This window comes from Vanellus vanellus (genome assembly GCF_965231255.1).
Source record: "Vanellus vanellus genome assembly, chromosome: 7".
Taxonomy (NCBI): domain Eukaryota; kingdom Metazoa; phylum Chordata; class Aves; order Charadriiformes; family Charadriidae; genus Vanellus; species Vanellus vanellus.
In genome coordinates, this window is record NC_138912.1 from 36,127,091 (window position 1) to 36,154,074 (window position 26,984).

At 38.6% G+C, this 26,984-nt stretch overlaps 2 protein-coding genes across 2 annotated transcripts in view; one reads left to right on the top strand and one right to left on the bottom strand.

Annotated features, from left to right (window-relative positions):
• The window catches only part of CTNNA3 (catenin alpha 3), a gene marked incomplete at both ends in the record, with an annotated part of 521,829 nt that overhangs the window by 277,084 nt on the left and 217,761 nt on the right, over positions 1 to 26,984 (bottom strand). The window lies entirely within an intron of this gene.
• The window catches only part of LRRTM3 (leucine rich repeat transmembrane neuronal 3), a gene marked incomplete at both ends in the record, with an annotated part of 88,222 nt that continues 62,237 nt past the window's right edge, over positions 1,000 to 26,984 (top strand). Inside the window, one exon of the mRNA XM_082486593.1 lies at positions 1,000 to 2,580. Within this exon, the coding sequence (XP_082342719.1) occupies positions 1,000 to 2,580 (1,581 nt within the window). The remainder of the gene's footprint in view (positions 2,581 to 26,984) is intronic.

Consider the following 26,984-nt stretch of genomic DNA (forward strand, 5'->3'; position numbering starts at 1 on the left):
TCAGCACACCTCACTAGTTTACACCGGAGCTGACCATTCCGCTTCTATTAGTCACTCAGAACAATCACTCTTTTCCCAGCAGAGCTTACTCATTTGCAAGATAAAAGGAAGACATTTCTGCACATGCCCGTAATACTCTTCGCCACTGGGGGCAGCTTTACATAAGGCTGCATTCGCCGAAACCAAAGCAACAGTCGGACGGAGCTTTCAGAATGACAGTCTGCAGAAGTGAGCAGAGCTTGTTCCTCGTACGGGCTTATTCTACCTTCTGTGCTACAAAGCAGCTTCCTGGCCGGATCGGGTGCTAAGTAAGGGAACTGCTGTGCTATGGAATACAGATGTGTGAATTCAGATAGCTAAATGGTGCTTGGAGGAATCCAACATGCTTTCCTATAAAGAGAATTTTTAAAAGCCAGGTTCCTAACTATAAAGATGCAAAAACGTAATATCCATGAAGATCCTATTACCTAGGAAGAATTTGACATTTTGCTGCGAATGCTGTGTTGGGATTGATTTATTCTTGGAGTGTTCTGCATGGCTGGCAAAGAATAATGTTCCGAAATCGGTCCATCTCCCAAGGGGTCCAATTTTTCTTCCTGGGTGTCAGCGAGCCCTGACTCACTACAGTGCAGCTGACAGGGGCTGCCATGCTTGTGGCACACTAAGCAAAAAACAAAAGACCTAAGGACGACCTTTGAACAACACAAAGGATGGGTATGTTTTTCATGTTATTTTTTTTAATGTATAGTTCATAGCCACTGTATAGCCTGTGCTTTAATTACTCCATAGACTTACCTTGATATGATTTGTTATTACAGTTACATTGCTTAGGGATTACACCTTTTACCCAACTGTTTTCCAGTATTTCTATTAAGGCATTCTTTAAAAAAAAAACCAAAAAAAAAACTGGGTAAAGAAAACAATGTGAAAAGTAGTTGAGTTGAGCTAGGGATTTTTAAATGATTGCTGAGATAAAAGATTTTAGCATGATTGAAAGACATGACTGATGTGTGGGGGGATAACTTTTCTAAGTTGTTTTTATTTCCAGGTTTCAATGTAATTAGGCTACTGAGCGGATCAGCTGTAGCTCTGGTAATAGCCCCTACTGTATTACTGACAATGCTTTCTTCTGCTGAACGAGGATGCCCTAAGGGCTGTAGGTGTGAAGGCAAAATGGTATATTGTGAATCTCAGAAATTGCAGGAGATTCCCTCAAGTATATCTGCTGGTTGTTTAGGTTTGTCCCTTCGATATAACAGCCTCCAAAAACTAAAATACAATCAATTTAAAGGTCTTAATCAACTCACCTGGCTCTATTTAGACCATAACCACATCAGCAATATTGACGAAAATGCTTTCAATGGAATACGCAGACTAAAAGAGTTGATCTTGAGTTCCAACAGAATCTCCTATTTTCTTAATAATACCTTCAGACCTGTGACAAATCTCCGGAATTTGGATCTGTCATACAATCAGCTGCAGTCTCTGGGATCTGAACAGTTCAGGGGCTTAAGGAAGCTGCTGAGTTTACATTTGCGGTCCAATTCCCTAAGAACCATCCCTGTTCGAATATTTCAAGATTGTAGGAACCTTGAACTGTTGGACCTGGGTTATAATCGCATCCGAAGTTTAGCAAGGAATGTCTTTGCAGGCATGATCAGACTGAAAGAGCTTCATCTGGAGCACAATCAATTTTCTAAGCTCAACCTGGCACTTTTTCCAAGGCTAGTCAGCCTTCAAAACCTTTATTTACAGTGGAATAAAATCAGTGTGATAGGACAAACTATGTCCTGGACCTGGAGCTCATTACAAAGACTCGATTTATCTGGCAATGAAATAGAAGCTTTCAGTGGACCTAGTGTTTTTCAGTGCGTGCCCAATTTACAGCGCCTCAACCTGGATTCGAACAAGCTCACGTTTATTGGTCAAGAAATTCTGGATTCTTGGATATCCCTCAATGACATCAGCCTTGCTGGGAATATATGGGAATGCAGCAGAAACATTTGCTCTCTGGTAAACTGGCTTAAAAGTTTTAAAGGGCTGAGGGAAAATACAATTATTTGTGCCAGCCCCAAAGAGCTGCAAGGGGTGAATGTTGTCGACGCAGTGAAAAACTACAGCATCTGTGGCAAAAGCACCACGGAAAGGTTTGAATTAGCACGAGCTCTCCCAAAGCCAACGTTTAAACCAAAACTCATCAGGCCTAAACATGACAGCAAGCCCCCTCAGCCCCCAACTACTGGAGCCACTGAATCGAGCTCCCAACCCGAGCACGACACAGAACACATCTCCTTCCATAAAATCATAGCAGGCAGCGTGGCCCTTTTCTTGTCTGTGCTTGTGATCCTGCTGGTAATCTATGTGTCATGGAAGCGTTACCCAGCCAGTATGAAGCAGCTGCAGCAGCGCTCCCTCATGCGAAGGCACAGGAAAAAGAAGAGACAGTCGCTGAAGCAAATGACTCCAAGCACACAGGAATTTTATGTAGATTACAAACCTACCAACACTGAAACCAGTGAGATGCTGCTGAATGGAACAGGACCCTGCACGTATAACAAATCGGGCTCCAGGGAATGTGAGGTATGAACCATTGTGATAAAAGAGCTTTTAAAAGCTGGGAAATAGTGGTGCTTTATTGAACTCTAGGGACTATAAAGGGAACGTTTTTCTCACTTTTCTGGCACAGCTCTTCCATGTCACTTTTTTGTACATTCATAATACTGGTCATTTTACTCTCATACATAATCAACTCATTGAAATTTAAATACCGCAATCAATGTGAAGCCTGAGCTCTGGTTTAATACAATACCTATTGTACAAACCCTCTACTGATTTCATTAAAGTCTCTCTTGTTTTTAAATAGAAAACTTCTTTCATAAGTAATCCACTGCACCTGCAGCGACTGTGCCTCTGTTTAGGGAGAAAAATGACAACAATAAAAAAAAAAAAAAAAAAGGCAAACCAAAATGAAACCCAGCTTTCCTTTCCCCTGTCCCCCCCCCCCCCCCCCCCCCCCCACCCCAGCCCTTGCTCTGAAACTCACTTTTGGAGCCAAAAACAAACTAAAGATCCAGGTATTGTAGCATCATATGAATTCTGAGTTGTCTGAGGAGAAAGATGGTGCAGGAACAGCTCTGAAAGAATGCCTGATTTCTGGCCAACACAAGATATAATAAAAAGCCAGTGGGGATTTACAGCACTGTCTTAGGGCGCGAGGTGTCACACCAAAAGCAAAGCAGAGGGAAACCCAGGCTTAATAAAATTTAAGGATAAAAATGTATAATGGGGTTTACTGTACTGTATTACAATACAGTGTTTCTAGGGCTGATAACTATTAATTGAAACCTGTTTATGTGACTTCATACAAAAGGTGCCAGTGTTTATCCCTTACATCCAGTTGCCTTTCAGAAAGTAGTCAAAAGGCATTCATTAAATGAGGAGCAGAAATTCCTTATTGATGCAATTAGAGGAACTCAAATGTGCAGCAGCAAAAGCAAGACCACTTCCTGCACGCATTTGTTTCAGTGCTCATTAGAAATTCTCTTTTCAAGACTGTAAAAGACATTAATGTAGCTGAGGAAACCATTAAATCTGTCATTTTCTTCTATTTCTTTTTATTTGCTGGGCTGAGCTTGTAGGGGTTTGTGATGTGTTTTGCACACTGTCCCTCTAATAACTAAATAAAGCTTCATTACTTACAAAGCCAAACAGTTACATTTGAGAAATACAACTGCAAAGAGCTTTCAGAGAAAATCGGTTACTCACTGATCTGGGAAAAGCACATCCAAAAATCCTTAAAGATATCGGTGACAAATTATTTTTCTCTCTTAGCAAAACCCTAATGACATTACAAGAATTCTCAGATATTCATTTTTAATGTATAGTCATTCATCAGTGGTTCTGGACAAAATAGAGGTTTGTAATCCAGGTATTCCCTGCTCTCCCTCTCCCAAAGTCATGGGTTTTTTTTTTGGTCGCAGAAGAATATGACATCCCCCATATTTCCAAATAAATCATACCTCCTATTTTGAGTAAAAGGAAGGGGGGGGGGTGTGTCATTCTTGAAACAATAAAGCAGCACCCATATGTAAGCAAGTAATGTAATTATCTCTATTTTATACCTTGATTTGACTTAGTAAACTGCACCTCTTCAATCACTTGGGAGGGGATGTTTCTACAAAGCAGTTTCACTGCAGCAGATTAGAAAAAGCAAAACCTTAGCAGAATGTTCTCCTGAATTTTTACGGGGAAAAAACCTAATCACAGCCAATCACCTTGAAATATGCTAGATTCAATGAAAACAAAGCTAGAAAGCATCTCTTAAAAAGAACTAATACGCTTGAAAGGTTTTTGTTTTGCTTTGGTTTTTTTCACATAATGAAACCATTCTCATTTTCAAGGACTGTAGTGAGAAAATATTTGGGAGTAGAAGCCTGAGACTATACTGAACTCTGCAACACTGAGACCCTGTTTTACTGGGTACAAAGGGGATCCCACACAATTGATAATGCAAGTGCTTGAGATGCTTTAGCAGCACTGAGCAGACTGCGATTTTTAACCTGAGTTGTACCTTGAAAGTTGCTATTACAAAGTCAATACACATTGAATTGTCTTCGCTATTATGGGATTCACAGGTCTTGGTTAGCTCTGTACTGAAGGATTACAGTTTGCTGTAAACTTCATGTTAAAAACCATCTCTGTACTTCTACAGGCTTTAATGTCTGAAGTGGTGACTAATATTATTAAGCACAGCCAAAGCAAGAAAAATTTGGCCCAAAACATACATATGCTCATACATACATACATACACACACGTGCGTATGTAGATGTATGTATATGCAGATACATATATATAAATAGAAGAAAATTTTGCTGTTTAGTTTTGGGAGTGCTAACTACAATCAGAAAATAATTTCATACTATTAATTTAGAATTTTTGCTATTTGAAAATATTCTATATATCTTCTAAAAATTCTTAATAGACTGTGATTGTGAATGAGTTGTATATAACTGAGTTTGACTTCATATGCTTCCTTTTATGCTTCTTTAAGGTCTTGTTCTAAGCATAACAATACTCAGAAAGAACGAATCCATAACCTCCTACAGAAAGCAATACCTGTAAAATTATCAGTAGCTCCCTTTGAAGAATATTTAATTATGGGCATGAAAAAGAAAGTAAGGCCAGCGTGTCATTAATCGTAGATAGATTAAAAAAATAATGAAAATATAGAACGTTTATATTCAAGCACAGACATGCTCAGATCAACTAATGCATTTATTGCCTGAAGAACTACAGATTCACTTTTCACGAATTTCCAAACATATACCAAACACAGATGAATGTGTAATTGCTGCTTCAGTCATTGATAATGAAACCACTGTCTAATTACACAAAGTAAGATGCCCAGTGTAACTCTTTGAACCTTCTTGCACAGCCTGAGGCCTACGAGCCGAGTTGTTAAATCCCACTCTAGTGGCTACGGCTTAGAAACCATTTAAAACCAGCTGCATAGCATGTTAAAAAAAACCAATACAAACCCCAGACTTTCATCTGTGCAAAGACTACATGAACTAAGCTAAACTTAGCCTCACCACTGTCAAATTAAACACTTCAGAAGGGACTTGTTTTGGGTGGCTTGGCCGCCGGAGTCACAAATACTAATCATCTTGTAGGAAACTACATGGTCTTAGCTGAGCAACTTTCAGTCCCTGTGAAAGGCTGCCCCTCTCCTGAATACAAATGAAGCGTTAAAGCCCCAAAGATTCCAGAGAAGAAATTTCTCCTTTGCTTCTCTCCAGTTTGGCCAGCAGGTATCTAGAATTCTGAACCCATTTTGTCTTGGGTTTTGGATATTTTGTTGCCAGTCTCTCGTAAGACTATTAAAATCTTGCTGGAGTGATGTTGAGGAATCCCCAGAGGATGCACAACAACCATGATAGCTCTTACAACCCCCTAAGTATTTGGAGTACCCCAAGTATTTTAGGTACCAACTTGAGGAAGGAGATGTGAATGAATGCCTCTCATGACCTGGCTATCCCTTAATGGATCTGATGCTGCCTACATATTCCAAGCGTAGGAAAGCAACACTGCATTTTGCAGGTGTCTGGGTTTTGTTCTGCTGTGGTTTGGGGGGTTTTCTAATCAACTTCTATTCCTTCTCCAGAGTCATATATGGCATTCTGGAGCTAGCACTCGAAGATCAGGGCTTTTCAAGCCACAATGTGCAATACTCTTCCATGCCTGTTTTCATTTTCATTGATTTTGCAGTCTTTTTTGTAGTCTACATTTATTTAAGCAATATTGAGACAAATGGTGGAATTATGTGGTGGAATCATCAAACAAGACTGTTTCATTTCATTGTAGCACCCCAACAATCTTAAAAGATGTCGGGACTTCCTCTGATAGCCACTGTACAAACACCTTCCAACAATCTCTTACATTAAATGTTCACAAGGGATGTTGAGAAGACAGACAGAAGATGGCAAATAAAGATGAGCGATTTGAGGTAGTTTGCTCGAGATCACACACCAGTTGAGTACTGGGAATGGAACCCAGCCTCCTCACATCAAGACATCCTCCTAGCCAGTGGACTACTTGGCTTCTTAACTAAACGACCCAGCTCCTAGAATATTCAAGTGGTATTTCAGGACAATAAACCTCACAGAACGCACATCTTTGAAAAAAGAAAATAACTAATGTACTAAGCAAATTCAAGGAGACTGGTAATGTTCATTCACTGTGTTGAGATTACCTCCAGCAATTGCAGAGTAAGAGAATACTAATGAGAACAAGTGGCTTGAGCATAATGAATGCAAGGTTCTCTACTGGCTGGTAGGTTTTCATTACTCACTATCTGCACTTACACAGTCATCACAGCTAAAGGTTTGGCAATGCTCTTTTTTTTTATTATTATTATGAAATAGTGAACCTTGATACAAAATTCAATTGCGAAATGAACATAAATGTACAATATTCCTGCAAACACAATTAGAAATTTTCAGTTTGCTGCAAGCTAATGGTCTTTGCTGTCAGCTACTCAACTCTAGAAAAATATTCTCTTAGATGCATTTCTGTGGGACAATAGTGACATCCAGCGGGTAGTTAGCTTAATCACAGGTATCTATTGTCTATATCGATTCACATACAGATGTGTTTGCCTTTTTGCTTTGCATTCTTCTGTATCACATGCTAGTAGTATCAAATCCTTTTACCATGCTAAGTATGCATCTGTATTGTAACTTCAGCTCCGTGTATTAGGAGTCATAAACTGAACGTGGTGAATGAGTAGAGAAAATAAGAGCAGGTGAATGCTAGCAAGAAACGGTCTATCCACAGTGTTAGTCACTACTGTCAGTAAAAGGCAAGAAGCATATAATAAGTAAACAAGGACAGGAGCTGTAACAAATTTGTGGCCACTGAATTAGAACTTATTACCTATAAAACACCACTAAGTGACGTTTTAAGATACTACAAAAATACACTCAGGCTACAAACAACTCAACTTCCTAACAGCAAGAGATTTTAAAAAAAACCTAAAAATTTTGAGTTTATTTTTACCATAATGAGAAAGATATTATTAGACATGAAAAGGAAGGGCACTCACCACCTGGCAACAAGTTAATGTAACAGCTTCATCTCCAAAACACACAATGTGCAAAAGAGACAAGATGCAAATGATGAAAGGTCAAATTCACAAGCAATAATAAAGCCAAACAACAGGAAACCCACCAGTGACATAGGAATATGCAGCACTTTGCCTCTGGCATGTTTTGCGGCAACTACTTTAGGCCTCCAAGTAACTCTATGCCAATGTTACTGGCAGTAATTTTAAACCATAGTGAATGACACAAGCCAGTGAAATGAGGATTATAGCTCTGTTGATAACAGACAGATTTCATTTCCCTTAAGAAGATGCACAAGAACTCATTTCACTGCACGTTGAACAAAATACAGTCATATTTCTAACTTTCTATGTATTTACATGTGTTTGGAGGTCACCTATCAGTCCATGACACGTAGCCTAGCTAGGCTTTCTAGAATGGGTGTTATCACAGTGGCACAGTATAGGAATTCGATGTGATCCTCAGGGTTACAGCCAAACCATTTCTTGGTATAACAGTGAATGGAACACAGAAGGGCACAAAAGCAAAAAGTGACTGTGTTCAACAGCTATGAACAGATCACCAAGGAGGTCATAAAATAATGAAGAGGAGTTTATTCAAGACACTCTGGGATGGCCAGCTGTGAGTTGATGGCCTACCAGAGAAAGTGCAAATCTCATTTAGAACAAGCACAAAAATCGTAAAAGCAATAATGAAAAAAGATTTGCAAGTAGTAGGCAGTATTCTTTTATTTGACCAACCCATCACAGAAATCACACCTCCCTACAATTCTTGTCTTGCTCATATCATTAGACTATCATGACAATAGCATTGGCATTCTAACATAAGAATGAGTGTTGTTTACTGAGAAGGGACAAAAAGGCAGTTAATCCCTATTTATTAACTTTTTCTTTCTGAACAGATTAATGAAACTTACTGAAGTTATTACAGGAAACATTTTGTATTCATGCGAAAAACCACAAGCTTAAGATTCTTTGTACTGAAATCAACCAAACTCTTGAACAAAACGAAATATTTCATTCTTTACTTACAGATTCTTACTGTTTCTCACAATCTCTTTCACTTGCCAAGAAGAAACTGAATGACTGGAGGTGTAATCTTGAAAAAGAGTTCTCCAAAGAGCCCTCAAATGTGTCTTCTTAACCCCTAAAACCATTCACTTACTATGTTTGTGTGTGACTAATACATTGACTATGTGTCACAGTTTACACTCTTGATTGAATGTTAAATTTCTATCACTTCACCATTAGCAGTAGCATTGAGATCATGTAGGACTTCATAATTACAGTTCAACCTTGCAAATTCTCGGTGTTTTGTGGCAGCACAGCCAGACTCTATTAACACATCATAAGGACACACGAAAATCAACCATCCTAATTACTCATCTACTCACACTCCAAACAAGGACATAAATGCATTACAAGGTTTATTGCTTCACTACACCAGTGAGAAAATCATCTGCCCAGTTCTGTGCCCAAATCCTTTTCTTCTTCAAACTAACAGAACATTTAACTAGCTAGGTCTCTCAGGAACCTAATTGCTTAACGCTGAACGAAAAAAAAAAAAAAACAACACGAAACTCCTTGATATTGGCAGCAGCCGGCAGAAGTTGTCATCATGAAGTCAGCCTTTATTAGTCATTCTCACTTGAAATCCAGCACTAACTCCTATACTTGTCATGTATTATACCTACCCTATATCCTATAGCAGGCTGTACTAACCATATGAAAACTTTGCATTTTTATGGGCTGTTTGTTCATGTGCATAATTACACAGAGAGATGGAAAACAGAAAAGATTCAGGAAAAGGACTGCATATGGCTGACAGGGCTAGGAAAAAGTTAGGGAGGATCACTCAGCTTTTCCAGAAGTTAAACAACTGATTTTAAAAGAGATGAAATCACTTTCTAAACCAAAACTGGAATGTTAAATAAAGGTTTGTGCATTTTTAAAAAGTATTTTAAGCATCTATTTTTAAAAAATTGCTACTACCTGGTTCTGGACATCCTTAAACACAAAATTAAAAAATGTCTCTAACTTTTATTTCACACCTAAACAACGAGAGGGAGAAAATACCTTCTTATACTGTAAGACACCTCTTTACGAAGCTGTGAGACTGAGCTGATATGGAAATAATCAAAATATATTTTCTCTTACTGTTTTGTTGTTTCTTTTATGATTATTTTCAGCATTTGTAGGGATGATATGATCCTGCTAGGTGGTAACGTGTACATTACTCTAGCTGACTACACTCTCCTGGCATTTATTTTGCGCTTCAGGACAAATCATGGGTTGTGTTGCTGGGTCTTACATACGCCCTCTTACGGTCAGAAAAAACTTACTCAATGTTTGAATACCAGTTCTTTAACTAGTGTCTATAATAATTGGTGCTGTAGAACTCACGGTTCTGCTTTTAAATCGGGCGCTTATATTACCCACTTCCTTAAAGGCTGCAAAAGTCACAAATCAACTTCAAAATAATGTAATGAGATTACTATCCGCCTTCCTGCTCAGCTGTAACTCGGGGAGAAAACACGCACAAAATGTTCAAAGGTACAAAGCAAGATTTCCAATGGCAGCCGGGCATCCTAATTGCCTTTGTAATTCTTCCCTTCATCGCCCTCAAGATTAAAAGTAGCTGTAGATGAGGGAAACGTGAAGACTGAACGTGTGTCTTGCTAGAGTGTAGATAATAAGCAATAATAACACATTAGTCATACAATCTCTGAGCTACTGAAAATACAACCGTCACAAACGGATTCCTTATTCTAAAATACAGACTTTATAATGTAGAGTCTAGCATACACATTGTTTCTTCTTTGCTTTTCTTTTTTTAAATACATGATGCAGAAGCGTCTATTTGGCTTGTGGTAAGCTGTGCAAAAGCCGCAGATGACAAAAGTATAAAAAAAGGTAATACAGTTTACAAAATGCAAACTGGAGTCAAACAGAAAAACCACTTTAGACTTCCTCTTAATTCATGTTTTGTTACTAATTTTTCAGTTTCCTATGGATAATCCTGTTAATTCTAAAACAGCTTATAGGAAAGATTTTCAAAGCTGCAAAGGGGGATTTAAACACCCGGATTCCACCCACTTTTTGCAAGAGTTGAGCACTTCACCTTTGTGATAGAACACCACCTCCTCTCCCCTTCTCCCCAGAATTTGAAATTTGAACAAGGCTGTTTGTAAGGTGTACAAAGTGCTTCAACCAGCATGAAGCTAGTCTAAAAAAATACCTTCCCGGAGACTCCGGCAAGTTTTCTTGCGAGTGAAAGGAAGCAGTTGTACCTCAATGACGTGCAGATGGTGGCAGATGTAGCTTATTAACGTTGGGTGGGATGCATATTGAAAAAGGGTATATACTGGGAAATTGCCTTCTGACCTACTACAAAAGGGACTGCCACTAATTCCTGGCACACGGCTAAAATTAACTGACCTCAGAAAAACTACCTAAGGTTCAGTTTAAAAAACAGCTACAGATTCTGGAGTCTGTTTTTTAACCAAATGAGTTTATTCCCCACATTCCTCACTAATAACAATCAGGGTAATCTTTTACAAAACTATTTGGCCAAAGTTTGAGAAAGGGATCAATCTTTTCCTCTTCAAAAAAGAATATGAAATAATCGTTCCAGCACATGAGAGTTTTGTTAGCAGTGCACTATTACTTGTAATGTAACTCCTCCGTATCAGAGTATTAGCCTTCCAGCCATCTGTAGTATGAGTCAGAGCCTCAGAACAGTGCAGGCTTCATTCTACGCTGCTCTATAACAGCCAGCTTCTCCTGAATCACACTGTACTACCCAGAATACACATGCATTGCATATAACAGCAATTTTCAATTCAAAAATGAATTTCACGTGATGTTACACCTGTGCCTCACAGTGTAATACACCTAGTATCCACCTTACAACAAAGGATCACAACAGACAGGGATAGAAACCCTTCAGTGGGAACTTTTCCTAAGGCTAATTGTACCTATCATGAACAGTCTCTGTACTTTTGGGACGAAATGTTTAGCTTTCCCTACTTTCATGTATCCTTAACAACAGTTATCAGGCTACACTACTCATACAAAATGTGGGCCGGCAGCAAAGACTAGACTAGCAGCATTATTTTATGAGCTCAGAAGCTCCAATTACGAGCCAGTAACTTGTCCTTCATTAAAGAATAGATTTACTTCAAACATACATGATGCTGGACAGCATATTTCTATTCGTCCCTAGTAACACTGGCAACACAAAAAAAAAAAAAAAAAATTCACTTTTCTTAGCGAATAAATCACAATCACAGAGAAGATGGGGGAAAAATCGAATATTCTAAATCAGAATCCCGTCTATTGAAGTATACCTTTGAAGTTTTGCATAAAGTGGCTTCCTGTTTTCAAAATACGTATACCAAAAAGAAACTGTTTGCCACAGGGGAAGCAATAGACTTTGTGAAGCAGTCTCCCCATAATTGCCAGCAACCAAGTTCTTTTCCCTGAGAGCTTGAACTTCATCCAGTGTTTATTTTACAGCTTAAGGAAGCCTACAGTGCACAGCTATGGCGTCTCAACATTCTCTTACTTTTTTATTAATTTTTTCATGTGACCTCTCTTAGGACAAACCTTGAAATATTTTAAAGTGAGAAGGCAATAACATTGTAGGGGAAAAAGTGACTGCGAGTGGTAAGCAGTTGCCCTTAGTTTGCATGTACTAAAGTCCAGCAGTATTCATGGAGGGTTGTTTTTATTAAAGCTTAATTAACTAAAACAACTATGCACAATTCCGTGCTATCCACAGGATACAGGTTTTTCTGTAGCCATAGCCTACAATGGTAAGTTCGGACACTTAAGAAATATCTTGTAGCCGTATAAAATCATTTGAAATCGTAACATAATAGATTGCATTCTCGAATCTGAAAGTATGCTGTATTTGGACCATAACTGTATCCTAAATTAAAAACGCCTATATATCAGTAATAATAACAAAATGCATTCTTCCAAAGCCACAGAACTACTGATTCGTATGCTTTGGCTTCATGTATAAACTGACATGGCAAATTCTAAATTTAAAGCCAATTTCTTTTAAAGCCTCATCACACTAATTACATCCATCAAGTGTGTAAAATACATTTTGCCAGCTAGGAACAGAGGACTTCAATTAAATGTAAACCCTTATTCAGCACTCTAAGCTGTTAATGGCTCAAACTCATTAATGAGATGATGAAAAGAAAATGCTCCTATATACAGACTCTGTAGCGAGAATTTATTACAAGCGCTCATTACTTCCACCCAGTTCACGTACTTAAGAAAGTGTCCCATATTTATGTCGACACTACAATATTAACAGAAAGAGAGAGCAAAATTATCTTGTTTATGTGTGAATGCACATATATATACATATTTGGGGCTTGACAGTCATACCCAAGAGAGATGACTTTCGTGCCTAACCTTGAGAGCTCCCAGAATAGCCAGTGTGACACTCTATTGTTGCTGTTGATTCAAACTTCAAGACACCTTCTGCGCAGAGCTTGCTATAGCTATTTGATAATTTTTCGCACAGTCCCAGCAGTTCATTTGAAAAAGGATTCCGTATTCCCAAACCTTTCCTCAGTCATCCAGCAGTACGATTATCTGAAACCAATTACGAAGTTCACCTGGCAGGTACCAAAATTCTGCCTCAGAATCAAAATAGAAGAGTCTGTCTTTTAAGCTGTATGAGTGAGAAGGCTTTAAGTAGGGGAGAGGAGACTGTCAAAATGGTATTTTAGGCTAACTGTCCAGCATTTTAATTTTTCAAATAAGTAATATGTACGCTAATGGCAGATGGCAGAGCATGCTTGGGCTTCTAAATTTTTATGATTTTGGATGATTCCTCTATTTGAATTAATTCAGAAGAGCCATGGGAAGAGGTTTACAGAACTACGGGTGAATGGGGGGAGACATGAGAGTCAGAGGAACACATCCTTGTTCTCTGAAACTTACAAATTTCATTTCAGTTTAGCAACATCAGGATTCATGAATTTTCATCCTTGTTGTAGATTGCAGGATTTTCTGTATGTGCCTATAATCTTAAGGATGGCTATTATGGGGATTTCCCAATTGCAAGACTCCCCTAGATCAGGCTCACTTCTCATAGGAAGGAAAAGTATCGTTGTTTTGATTATTTTTTTTTCCAGATTTCTCTCTCCCACTCCACTCTCTTTCCTTCCTCCAGTCTGGGCTCCTCTTCTCTTTCCATTATCTGTTTCCCAGAAATAAAAAGAGAATCCAAGGGCTACATATAAGTGTACCAGATGTCCTTGAATTTCTACCAAGTCTACCAAGTTCTGCTCCTGCAAAGCCTTGTTTACAAACAACCACAGCTCCAACAGCAAGCAAGCGTTCAGCAACAAAGAAACATTAGAGACATTTTCACAGTAGTTTTAAATTACTTCCCCCGGTAGAGAAGACTCACTGATCAAATAACAAGTAAAGTGGGATACAGTGAAATGATTCATGCTCAAATACGAAGAAAAAAAATAAAACAAAGCAGTTCTGAGTACTTGTACCTTCTGCAAGGTACCCTATCCTATCAGTTTTAAGTGAAAATTAACGTAACGTTCAAAAATTGTTATGCATGCAAAACCAGAAGTTATCTCAAATTACAGGCCTTGCCATAACAGCATGCTGATAAGTTACTAAGAATTGCATTTTTTTTATCAATGCTTTATTAGGTCACTATGTGGATATGACAGACAGGACATGTCCCTACACTGCAAAAATGCAGCAGATTTGCCTAAGGTTAATTCCACACTAACTTTGTTATTAATTAATCTCTCACAAATGCACTTTTTTTTAATGCACTTAAAAAAGCTTTTGCAAATAAAAGTCCTCTGTTTATCGATAGGATAGTTTTCAAGGAGGATAACTATGCTGCAGTATATAGACAACATTTCTTCAGCTGATCTGGTTAATTAAAATGCATGGTTATAACAGGCTCTCTTAGAACTGCAGCTGAATAACCCATGATCCCTTTTTTCTCAGTACCACAGAACACTTTGCATCTATTTAATAGGGCTGTTTCAGGATTTAATCAAGGATTTCCAATCTACACTCTGGAACAAGGAGTCTTTCCCTTTTTAAAAGGTTTTGAATAAAACACTCATTTTCATAGAGATCCCTTCTGAATATCTGTAGCCTGTGCCCCCTACCTGTGCCTTCATTCAATTTAATGTTTGTTTTACACAATTCAATACTTCCCTCTTCCACTTCTCTGCATCCCCCAAACAAAGAAAAACCAACCACCACCATCGCATGTTATTTCCAGCACAAATCTTTAAGTCCAATTTTGTTGAATGAATTCGGGAGAACATATTAACAGCTCTGAAAGGGGAGGGTAACTGGGAGAACTGCAAAAGCTGATAGCAAACCTGTGCCAGGCAGAGGGTGGAGCAGTTTTGAAAGTGGAAATCCACCTGCTACGTAGCATTTGCTAACACACGGCAGTGGTGCCACGTGCTAACGTAAGTAAGAGAAAGAAGAAGGGGATTTGCAAAGGAATATTAACTTTGAAGACATATAGGCATTAAACTGTTTGGTAAACAGCCTGGAATAAAAGAATGCCTCAAAGTCAACCACACAAAGCTAGCGGACACTTGAAAACACAACCCCTCCCTATTTCTGTTTATACATTGTAAAAAACCGTTGTGATAATCACAAGGCTCATTTAGTTGATAATGGTGAAACACGTGGATACCTGAAAGTGAAACATCCAGTTCAATTTCAGTTCTGACTGTATCTGATTCAGTTCCTTCACGTGTTGGAGCAGTTGGTGTGACCACTCTAAAATGATCCTCTCATTCAAACCTCTCCCTCAAGACCTCTAGTCAAATACCTTTACTGGGTTGGCCTATGTATCTTTTCCAAGGAGTACTGGAAATCTTCAGTAAGTTGACGAACTTCTATATCCTTCCGAGAAAGATCAGGTCTCATCTGCTTTACATTCAGCTGTCCAATGAGCCTACCAAAAATGACTGAAAAGAAGCTGCTCCCTAAGCCATATTTTCCTTTCTCATGGGCGAATTCAGGTAGACCTCCACGGTGCAAAAGAGCCCCTCATTGGCAAATCCATACTGAATGGGTGTTGGGGGCGGTCCAATGACCTTTGCAAATACCTTTATGTTCTTTTTATGTCACCGAAGCAACACAGATCAGTGAAGAATTACTGCACATCCCTCTTCTGCTGGTTTCATTCTATTTAAGAGTTTGTTTAATGGACAAACCAATGTACTTTCCAGGGTCTTCGACAGTAGCATTAGCTTTCCCAGCTTAACTGTCAGCTCAGGTGTGTTGTTTTTTAGGAAGGGCTGTTTCGCTTGGCAGGAGTTAACACTGACTATAAGAACAACAATATATAACAGCAATAGCCTTATGCTTTCCTATTCTATTAACGTTTCAGAAATCAAAGCTTGCAGAGACTGTGGGAAAGGAGCCAGTGACCATTAACCTTTGCTTTAATTTAAGTTTTTATAATTTTAGGAGTTTAATTTCAGGCTTGCAGCCTTCAGGCTGCAGGGTTGAGACTGAAGTAAAATACAGGAAAGAAGAAAATGTGTGGCGCAAGTTAAAAAAATGTTCTTTTCCCGAGACCCTTGGTCATCTCTCCCAGTCCTAATGCAAAATTTATTTCAAGGCGTTTAACATATTTTTCCCTACTTGGAGTAAATGTGACAGAGCTTTGATTTCAAATAGATGAGCGAGAGAGATATTTTCAAATCTTCACTCATCCTGTAAAATTTCCACTAACTTTGCACAGCGGATGCGATCTGCTTTTGTAACAAAGAGATGTCTCCTGGTTTGATAGTGGCCAGGTCAGTAAGTCCCCAGACCTCCCCAAGAAGTCATGTTGAGTAGGTAACACCTGACTATCTTTCAAGCCCTGACTTTCTTGTCAGTGGACAGGATAACTCAGGGCTGGAGGGATGGCTAGCACAGCATACTCATCTCTTCATTTTTGCCATCCACACGAATCCAGCAGAAAACTCTACTGCTCTTCAAAAGCAGGAGATCACTCCTGTACCCTCATTCTCTCCTTTTATTCGGCTCAGATTGGTCCGCTGGAACTCCAGACAAGTTAAGAGTTTTCCCGAGGATAAATGTCCCACAAAACTCAAAGGAAGACAGAGCTTATTAATGCACTGTCATGAGGACTTTGCGGGTACGCTTACCATAAAGCCACAAGGGCGTTTCAGAAAGTTTAACCTCCATAACTAATTCATACATCAAAGCATTCCAAAAGGCCAGCTGAATTCTACACAAGACTGTCACATGCTGCAGTTCGTAAATCAATGGTATGAAAGTAGGACAGTGGTATCACGCTGACAAGAAGCCTTAGCATTTAACAATTTCCTCACTAAATAAGCATGACTTGTGGTGGCTGCAACAAATCCACTCTTCTCAGTATCGGCTTTTCAGCACAGCCATTGAGAGCAGGAAGGAGACAGGGAACAGAAGCCTAAAATGCCCCCTTCCCTTCTCAACACAACATATAGTAGTTGACGTGTGGCCTTTCTATAGCATCCCCACACTTCTGTATGGCATGAGGACCAGGCTGGAGAAGCTGAAACATGCTACTGTTGTTGAAGGACAGACCCAGAAACCACGAATGGCCTACACTTTACATAGATGTCCACAGACATGCACTCCGCCAATGCAACATGCAATATTATTCCTGTTGAAATTACGGGCCCTTATTAAACGTACAGAATCATTTGGTGTAAGATCTAGAAAATTGATGGTGACTGTACAAGCTGCGAGGGAAATCAGCACTACAGAGAAAGGATGATTTCATTATAAACAGCCCTTTTTACATTCTATTTTTCAAAGGCTTGATCGATTGAACAATACTCATTAGCCCCTATTACACAGAAAAGCTGTAGAAGAGGGCAAGCAGGCCAATCTGGCCAGTGGAAAGGCAGATGGAACCGTTGATTCTTCATGACTCTCAGAAATCAGGTTCAGGGGGTTCAGGCCATCTTGACCTGTAGGTGAAAAATAGCTGATAAAACTCCTTATGCGATGTCCCAAATCCTCCTCAGAGAGAAGAATTTAGAGCCACCACACACTGTAAAAGGGGTTGGGTTTTTTGTTTCCGAGTTTCAGAGGCTGATGGCTTTCAGTAATGGATTCTGTAAGTCTTTTCTATCACTGTCTTGCCTGTGGTTAATACTCCAGGTGGGAAGGTCTGGCAACAGACGCAGGAAATGTTCTGACACGCTGCTGTGTCCGCTGCAGAGGAGTCAGGCTACTGCCCACCAGCTCCCGATCCCTCCCAAACCAAAGCACGACACAAAACACCAAATTATGTTCACTTCTCCAAGTCAAGTCAGTCCCCCAGTGAGCCAAATATCTGTTCTGATGTTTGTCTGCTCACCTTCACATTTGTTTATGTTTTGGAAAAGCAGTAGATAAGGACATAAAGACAAAGATTTCCTCTAAATTATACCCTCAACAAGAACAAAGTAAAACAGAACTACCTCTCTTTTGTTTTGTTTCTTTGCTTGGTGTATACAGAAATAAAAGTCATCAATCTCGCAAGTAATTATTCTTCTTACTCGGAGATTTAGTATCAAATATAAAAAACCCCACACTTAATTTTCCAGGAGTTTCTAATTGAAAATAAACAGCTCATCAAGTCAGGTATCTATTAATTAATAAATTAAAGATTATAACATTCCTCCCCAACTGCTTCATAATGGAATTAATTAGTTGCAATTAGAACTAAATGTCAGTTCTTAAAGTAATCTTAACACCAAAAAAATATTGAGGCACCTTTCATTAGAGAGTCTCGGAACCCTTTACAAGATGTTATGAATGCCATTTGTACAGAAAAGACACCTGATGCGGTTTCCTCACAGACTATGGCAGCATTGGGAGCAGATGCTCAGGCTCCCACCGCCAGTGCCCAGCTCTGACCATCGGCCCTGTGTGACTGCCTGCTCCACACAACTCACGGCAACTTTGTTTGATCGAGACAGACTGAATTTCCATTTCGGTTTATAGCTTAAAACTCGTATTCAAATAGACATTTTTCATTACGAGTAATTGGGAAAAGGGCTACTCCTCACCGCGTTTTAAGAACTTTTTCAAACCGTGACGATGGGTGGGAAGACCACACACACAGCGATGGGTGCCTCACAACCACCAGAGCAACTTCATTGGTTTTTCCCAAAGGCGGGTATGCTGTAACTCTCAGATCTGTCAAACAGCTTTAAATGCGCAAAGGAGTCTGGATCTCCTAAACTTTGTAGCTCTTAGCTGCAGTCCATGACACCCTAATGGGAATTGCCTTCCCCTCAACATACATGGTAAAAATTACATCTTCATCTTAGCTACTGTCTAGCCCCTACTTCAGCAGCAGTGCTGATCACATTTTTGCTTATCGGATTAACATAATCTCATTTTATACAGTGAAAATTATATATTATTCCTTCTACATCCTTACTCCATTTTTTAAAGCTTATTCATCAATACTATTTTATTGTTTTTTCTTACTCACAAAGAAAGTGGAAAATGGGTAGGAGACATGAGTCAGATGAAGTGAGAGCAAAGGATTATGCAGCAGCGAGGGACCAACCCCAGACACTACCATCAGAATTTAGAAAGGTACAGAATTTTTTAAATTAAGATATAACCTTAATCCCATAATAGTGCACTTTCAGAAGCGTTGCTTGAAGTTCTATAGCCTGTCAAACCATAAAATAAAATTACTCACAGCTTATAATCACCACAGAAATCACACAGGCCTATTGTGGCTTGGCAGGCTTTCCTCCTACGTTGACAAATATAAACCAGATGACGGTGGCCTATAGAACTTTAGGGAAACATAATGCTTGACAGCAGAACAACACTGCAGTGGAAAGTATTGTATATCTTCCAATAACATAAACAAACTAAAACTCTCACAATATTCATTCCAACCATAATAAATCCAAAGTTTGACTTTTTTAGTTTTAAAAGACTCGTTCCACTTTGTGAATTATGGCTATTCTTCCTGAAGTGGCTCATCACCGGAGACGAACACATGATTGCTTAGAGATTCATGTACAGTCAGGTTATTGTAAAATTATTACTGTGAATATCTATTCACATGAATACTTTCTACCAATTGAGAAAATAACTAAAATCAGATTTTGTATTTAGCATCTAATAATCTAGTATTAATAAACTTTTTCTATTAACGTCCTGGTTGGAGAGAGAGGTGGGAGAGAGCATCTGTCATTTGGCCTTAGGGGCCAGTTTGGCCCAAACCACAACAATTAACAACAGCTGAAATAAAAACGTTGTATTTATAGTGCCAGACAAAATTCAGTTTCATTGCTAACCCCTCTATATTGATTTCTACTATTTGTCCTACCCAACATGACTTCACAAGAGCATGTTGATGTTGTGGTTACCATTTCCAAAAGATCCAAGTTTACTATTCAAAAGCAACCCATTTTGATCCTAATACAAGTAGCAAAGAAACAGACAACTTGAAAGAAATAGTCTATTAATCTTTTTTTAATATAAGAAGTATATTATAATAAAGCGACACATGCTGAGCACACAGAGCCAGACTTGGCCATGCAGAAAGAACAGAGGTTTATCAAAAAGGAACCAGATGGCACCAAGGAACCTGCTACCCTACCCTCCGCGTGAAGAAACCACATCCTCTACAGCAGAAGTAGCTTAGGAGAGTTCTACGTTCCTAAACGGGGACCAGTTACATACTGCCAAACGCTGCTTTTCTCCCTCTCTCCTTGCAAAATATAATGGCAGGTGAGGAGAGGGTATGAGTGGTGCTTAACAAGTTGAAAATTTTGTTCCAACTTCCACCGACCGCTTTGGCATTACAAAGGAGTTGGAATACTAATGAGATTATGGCTCTAAAGAAACTCAGAATCAAACTGAAACAAATATCAACATGAAAATTGTTTTCTTTAATCCCATTGTGACTCTGTTTAAAAGGCTCAGATCATGATGATACATGATACAATAATCTACCATAAATTCAGGGATGCGTTTGCAGAAGCACAGACAATTGCAATAACTCATAAATTGAAGGAATATATATAAAGGGCTTTCTCCTGAGCTAAGGATATCACAGTCACACTAGGAAATATCATACTACACCTGCCTAGCAGGCTTTCTAACTGTAACTGGTGTCTAACAACAGATAGAAGTACATATTTTTAAAACCATAATAAAAGACAGGCTACAATAGCTAAAGAAAAAGATGCTACTGTCTTAGCCCTTAACACATTACACCTTCAGGCATGTGGATCACGTATCATACTTGTAATTGTTCTCATTATACATTAAGAAATGAAATCTCTTTATACAGAAATTCTACTGAAAGAACATCACCGAGTTCTGGCAGCAAGTTCTACAGATGAATTATGGACTGCGAATAAAAAGATTTTAATAGGCCATTTTAAAATCAATTCCCTATCCCTTGAATCAAATGCTTCTAAACATTTTCCTCAGCAAGCTCTAAACCATTCCTGTTTCAACTAAACTTCCTTGATATTACATAATTAGAACTGAACGTAGACTCGAGAGAAAAGGTGAAATATTTACAGAGAGGCATTTATTGATTTTCAGTGTATTTTCTAGTCTATCCCATATAAGCCTGTTTATGTCATCGCTGTGCTCTGAACAAGCCTTTTGAACACAGTGTCCAGAAGGACACCGCACACTGTTTTTTCACTGCTAACACTTTGCTCAAATACTGACAGCAGATGTTAATAGGTCCGATTATTCCTACCATTGCCAACAGGCATTACTTCCCATTTGTCAATTACTTTTGGTACCGCTCATTCATCTAGCTTTGCTGAGTTCTGGAAGGTCCTGGTTGCATTTCCTAGGTTTGACAGGCCTAAACAAATGTATATTACCTGTACATTTTGCCATTTTCCCTCTCACAGAAACTTCAAATTGTACTGCATGAATCTAACCTGAACACCTGAGGGCTCACTGCCACCTTTTGCCACACCGAAAACTGACACATCATTCCTTCTCTTGGTTTTCGGTCTCCAGCCAGTCCCTACCCCAGAAGAGTAGTTCCCTTTTCACCTCGGGACCTTTTAGTTTCCTATATAGCCTCTTCTGAGGAACCCTAGCAAAGGCTTTCTGAGGGTCCCAATAAATTCTGTCAATGTGCTCTTCTTTACCCTGTCTGGCAGTACTGAATAGCCATTGTGGTAGAGATGTTCTAGAAAAACAAATTAATTTCTGGGTTGGTGGTACTTTTAAGTACCGAGACACTGGTAGTTAGCCCCCGCCCCCCATTTACCACGTCTACTTGACATAACATTTAGGAGACTGATAAAAAGCTGCTATGTGCAATATTTCAAGTATCTACCGTACCATCTCCCAGGAAACACATAAGAAGGACTTTCCAGGAGGGGTTCTGAATTTTTCTCTTTGATGAGTTCAGGTCAACCACATAAGGTTATCCTTAATTTATCTGTTTTCTTATTTTGTTATTCTTAGTGCTAGTTTCCAACAGGATGTACTCGTATTAGACTAGACATACTGCAAAGCACTAAGGCCTAACAGATTTTAAAGATACCACCGCTATCTTCATTCTTCATTCATATGCACTGGATTAAATCCAGAAAAGTTTATTACAAAGCTATCGTTCTGTAGGGAGAATTCAGTTCTTCCACCTCCCTCTGCAAATCAGTGAGATGAATATGAAAATCAAGACTTATTATGTTAAAAACTACCAGTCAGTACAGGATGTAGAGTTAAATTTGATTAGAGTCTTACTGACGTACAATGCAAAAGCAAGTAAATGACAAAAATTAAAATCTATTTATTTTACAGTTGGCAAATAGAAGTCTATGTAATACTAGACACAAATACCATGCAAGTTTACAAGCAGTATTCAGCTAAAGGCATATTTACTTCAAGTGATGTCTGTTATTCTAACAATCCATGCACGAATGCCTCCATACTAGAGTAAAAAGAGAAGAAAAATAATTATATAAATTATTTGTTTATAAAACACATATATGAGATCAGTCACATTTTTGGCTATCCTATTAAAATACCATCTTGCAAAAACTAATACTGTCTATTCTGAGCTATTTTTCACTAAAGAGATTATTTGCCCTCTTTATGCCGCAGATAAAGACACCACAGATTAACACATTTTAAGCAAACATATTTTTATATGTCATATATAAAAACAGGAGCCACAGCTTATTTACAACAATAATTAAATACCATTAAATGATATCTCCAGATAGCTTCAGGGCACTCTAATCCAAACAGAACTATTTCTTCTGAATGCTAATCCACATAAAAAGATAGAAGCCTGCATGCTCATAGCTAGGCTACCAAATCCAAGCACAAGCACCGTAACCTCTATTCCAGAGGTACATTACTGGCATGAGGTATGTGGGAGAGGAAAGGACAGGCAACCGCACCTAACTTCACTGGAGCAAACTCGATCCCTAAATTATGAATTAAGTCTCTTCTCATCCATCCATCTAAATTAGACACAGTAAAATCATAGTGCTATGAGTAGTCCTGCTTAATTCCATCAAATTCAATCAGGTGATGGATGGTCTTAAAATAACTTTTGGATTACTACTTTAATAGGGTGGGGGTTTAAGATTCAGGTCTCCACATGCAATTTCTCTTTAGGTGGCTAAAACGGGGTTTTAAAATTTTACCTCTGGTTTGAACATTGTTCATATACATTTTCCCATCACAGTTCTGTATAGTGTTCATTCGTAAATGTACTTCAAATATTTGTAGATATATATTTAGAAAAGGGATAGCTTTTCAAAATAGGAAGCCATTATAACACACCTATTGAGAGAGAAGCTTCAGAAAACTAGCTGTCGTGCAAAAGTAGAAATACTGTAATTTCCATAGTCAATAAAATGCAGACCTTTATTTATAAAAAAAAAAAAAAAAAAAAAAACAACCAAGAGAGAAATATCTATCCCGCAGGTGCCAACAGAACAGGTTTTTTTTTCTTTTGGTAGTCAATTTAAGCACACAAAATTTAAATGCAAAACCATTTGCAACTAGGTTACAGAAATTTCCGTGCAGTATTGTTTGTTCATCTGTCTGCTATTATCAGATCAAGATTAGATGTATTTGTGCTAATGTTGTGCTAAGTATTCAAGGCCAGGCTGGATTGGGATTTGAGCTACCTGGTCTAGTGGGAGGTGTCTCTGCCCATGGCAGGGGGGTTGGAACTAGATGATCTTTAAGGTCCCCTCCCATCCAAACCATTCCAGGACACTGTGTTGTCTTTACAGCCCCCTGAAAGGTTAAATATTCTCTCGCTTCTGTAATAAATCAGTTGTTCTCTGCTTGCATGTAAAATATTATGTACATGTTAAACAGCACCTGGTGGTGAGAGAAAGGAGGGAACATAATTGCACGGGAGTCCAAATTTTGCTGTGGTTCAAAATCCTGTTTCATTATATAGCTTTATGCATCTCACTGAAAAAAAAAAAAAAAAAGACTTAAGATTGTCTTGCATTATTCTCTGTGGGATACATTGTTGCCAAGAATTCTAAGATTATTTTAGGAAATGATTTGGTCAAATTTCTAGAGCAAAGCAGTATGGAAAAACATTTAACGCTAATTGTTTGGGATTTTATTCTTCACTAGCCAGTGTGCATAATGACACAAACATTCCCTTTTCTCACTAAAAATACTGCTACTCCCCCTTGTCCTTGTGTCACCTGCCTTGCATTTCTAAAGTGAAACTGGAATAGCATCAAAAAAGTTATCTAATTCTACCAAGAGGCAGCGTGCCTTCTGTGGATTTCAGGGCAAGTCTTCAGCCTCAGCATCTGCAACTATGCTCAAAATCAATCACGACAAACATTAACTAAGGCTGACTCAGGAATTGATTTAAGCAACTGACTGAAATTTCATTAATTTGAGTCACCCGCCCCCATAAACATAAATCTATACTAGAGCACGGACACTCATCAGTCTACCTGCAAAATTCATCTGAGTATTGACACTTTGTAAAAGCAGCAGAGAATCCCCAGAGAAAAATACATGCGTGGTGTGACTTCATGTCTCCTTTCCCCTGTCTGTCCACAGGCACAAGTGTAGAAAAGACATCGACCAAAGTCAAACAGGAAACAGTGAGAGCATTTCCCAAAAGAGGCAGAAGAAAACCAAACCAAATGTATATGTGTTTCTATAAATGCTGAGAAGGTTAAAAAGGAGATGGGTAAACTACAACACCTACTTGTAAGAGTATGTTTTGAAGCACATCAAACATTTGGAGGAAAGACATCAATTATTGGTACATTAATACCTGGGCATAAAGGATAAAGAGAAGATGTGACAATTCATGTCAATAGAGAAATGTTGATAAAAAAAAACATATAACAAATAGCTTAGAATCAAATCAGAGCTCGGTGAAATGTAGCAATAAATAACACAGAACCTCTACAACATTGAAAGTCCGTGTCCAAATACAGGAAAAATATATTATTAAAGATAATCTTATCTCTGTCATCTGGCAACAGCAGCTCTGTCACGCCCGGAGAAACTAGGATAATTTCTAGCACAGGAAAACCAGCAATAATGGTAGGGTTTGATTATTGTAGACACGCTGTGGTGCCAAACCTAATCTATAGATTGTACTTCACGGAGTGGCCAGACAGGGAACCCACTGAAAGAAAAACAACTTGTGGCAGAGTCATCTATGTTGAGGACCCCATCAGGTTCCTACCAACCAGGACGACAGTCTGTAAGAGAGACCTTGACATATTTAGATTCAACATCTCTACAGTAGACAAAAGCCCCCCAACATGCAACTTGTGCATGTGTCATCTTAAAAAGGTGAGCTAAATAATACTGAAAGCTTATTAAAAGAAAACAAAATATCAGAAGGTAAAATTAGCAAGTAGCATGAAGGTTACGTTAGCATAGCATAGTAGAAGATGAGAGCAAGTATATATCACTCGCCTCAAAAAAACTGCAAAAAAATAAAAAGGCCATTGTGTTTAAATGGCAGGTTAGGAGAGCGTAGAAAAAACAACAGTGTCAAAAAAGATCATGACATATGCACATCAGTATAACACAAGAGAATGTAAATCATGGCAGGTTGGTTGCAAAAAACAAAGTACGACAGACCACAAAAGAGTTTAAGGAGCAAGTTGCAGCAATGCAGTAAGCTACAATACATCTTCTTAATCCTTTCATCAAGAGCAGGAAGGCTGTCAGAGCCTGTGGGATCATCAGGGTGGACTACTCACTGAAGACACAGTGATTGCAAAAAAACTACATGAGTCTTTTTACATGTTTAGTGCAGAAAATCTTTGGGAGGTTTCCATAAATGAATCCTTCCCAAGGACGATGCAGCTGAAAATGTGACAAAAAAAAAGAAACGACATTTCCTTGCAGAATAAATTTAAAAAGTAAACTGTAAGAACTCATCAGTGCCAGCCAGAATTCACCCCCAGATTCAAAAGAAAGAAAAGACGAATTAAGCAAACTAATCACCGTGGCATGCCATCTAATGCTGTGAAACCACACCTGTATCGGAAGATCAGAAGGCAGCACGTGTGACACAGGTTCTTATTAAGAAGCCTTGAACCCAAGGAACAGGGCACCAGTACACACAGTGTCCATCTAACGTGAAATGGTAGGAGCAATAATAAAGAATCCAAGTAATAGGCAAATGGACAACTACAGAGTCTTGACAAAGCATTAAGGAGACTTTTGTAAAGCAAGGTCACACAAAGCTATTTAAACTTTATGTAGGACTCCAATAACAGCTGGGAGAGCTTTACAACTAGCTCTTAATTAAAAAAACTAGAAACCTCTTAGAATTATGTCCATTGTGGAGAGACTGACTTGCGAGATGTAAAATCAAAATTGTCACACGCAGAATAAAATCCAGCTTTCTAGACTCTCAATTCCATATCTCCCAGATGGGATTCTCAAAGGTTAACAGGATTAGGCACGAATGGGTACCTCTTTAAATACAGGAGTTTAACATTTTCTGATGTGGTTCTGTGATAAAGTTAACTCCAGTCATTCCCCTAACAACTTCCTCCAACTCACTTCTGTTATTTCAAGGTAAATTAATTCCTGGAGCGGTGTTATTTTGCTGTTTGAACACCATAATTATACAAATCCCAAGTTGCTAGTTTAAAATAGACACATTGTTTTTCTTTCACCATTACTGTTCCCCTACCTTCAAAATTCTCCCAGCCCTTATTCATCACACTCCAATAGGTATTTGATAGCTGACAACATGGCAGACACCTAACACAAATACATTTTTAACGTTTTTGATGAGAAAGCCAGCCAGTTTGCAGGCAGTGAAAACGTAGGAACTCACCCTTTTCCTAAGCAAAG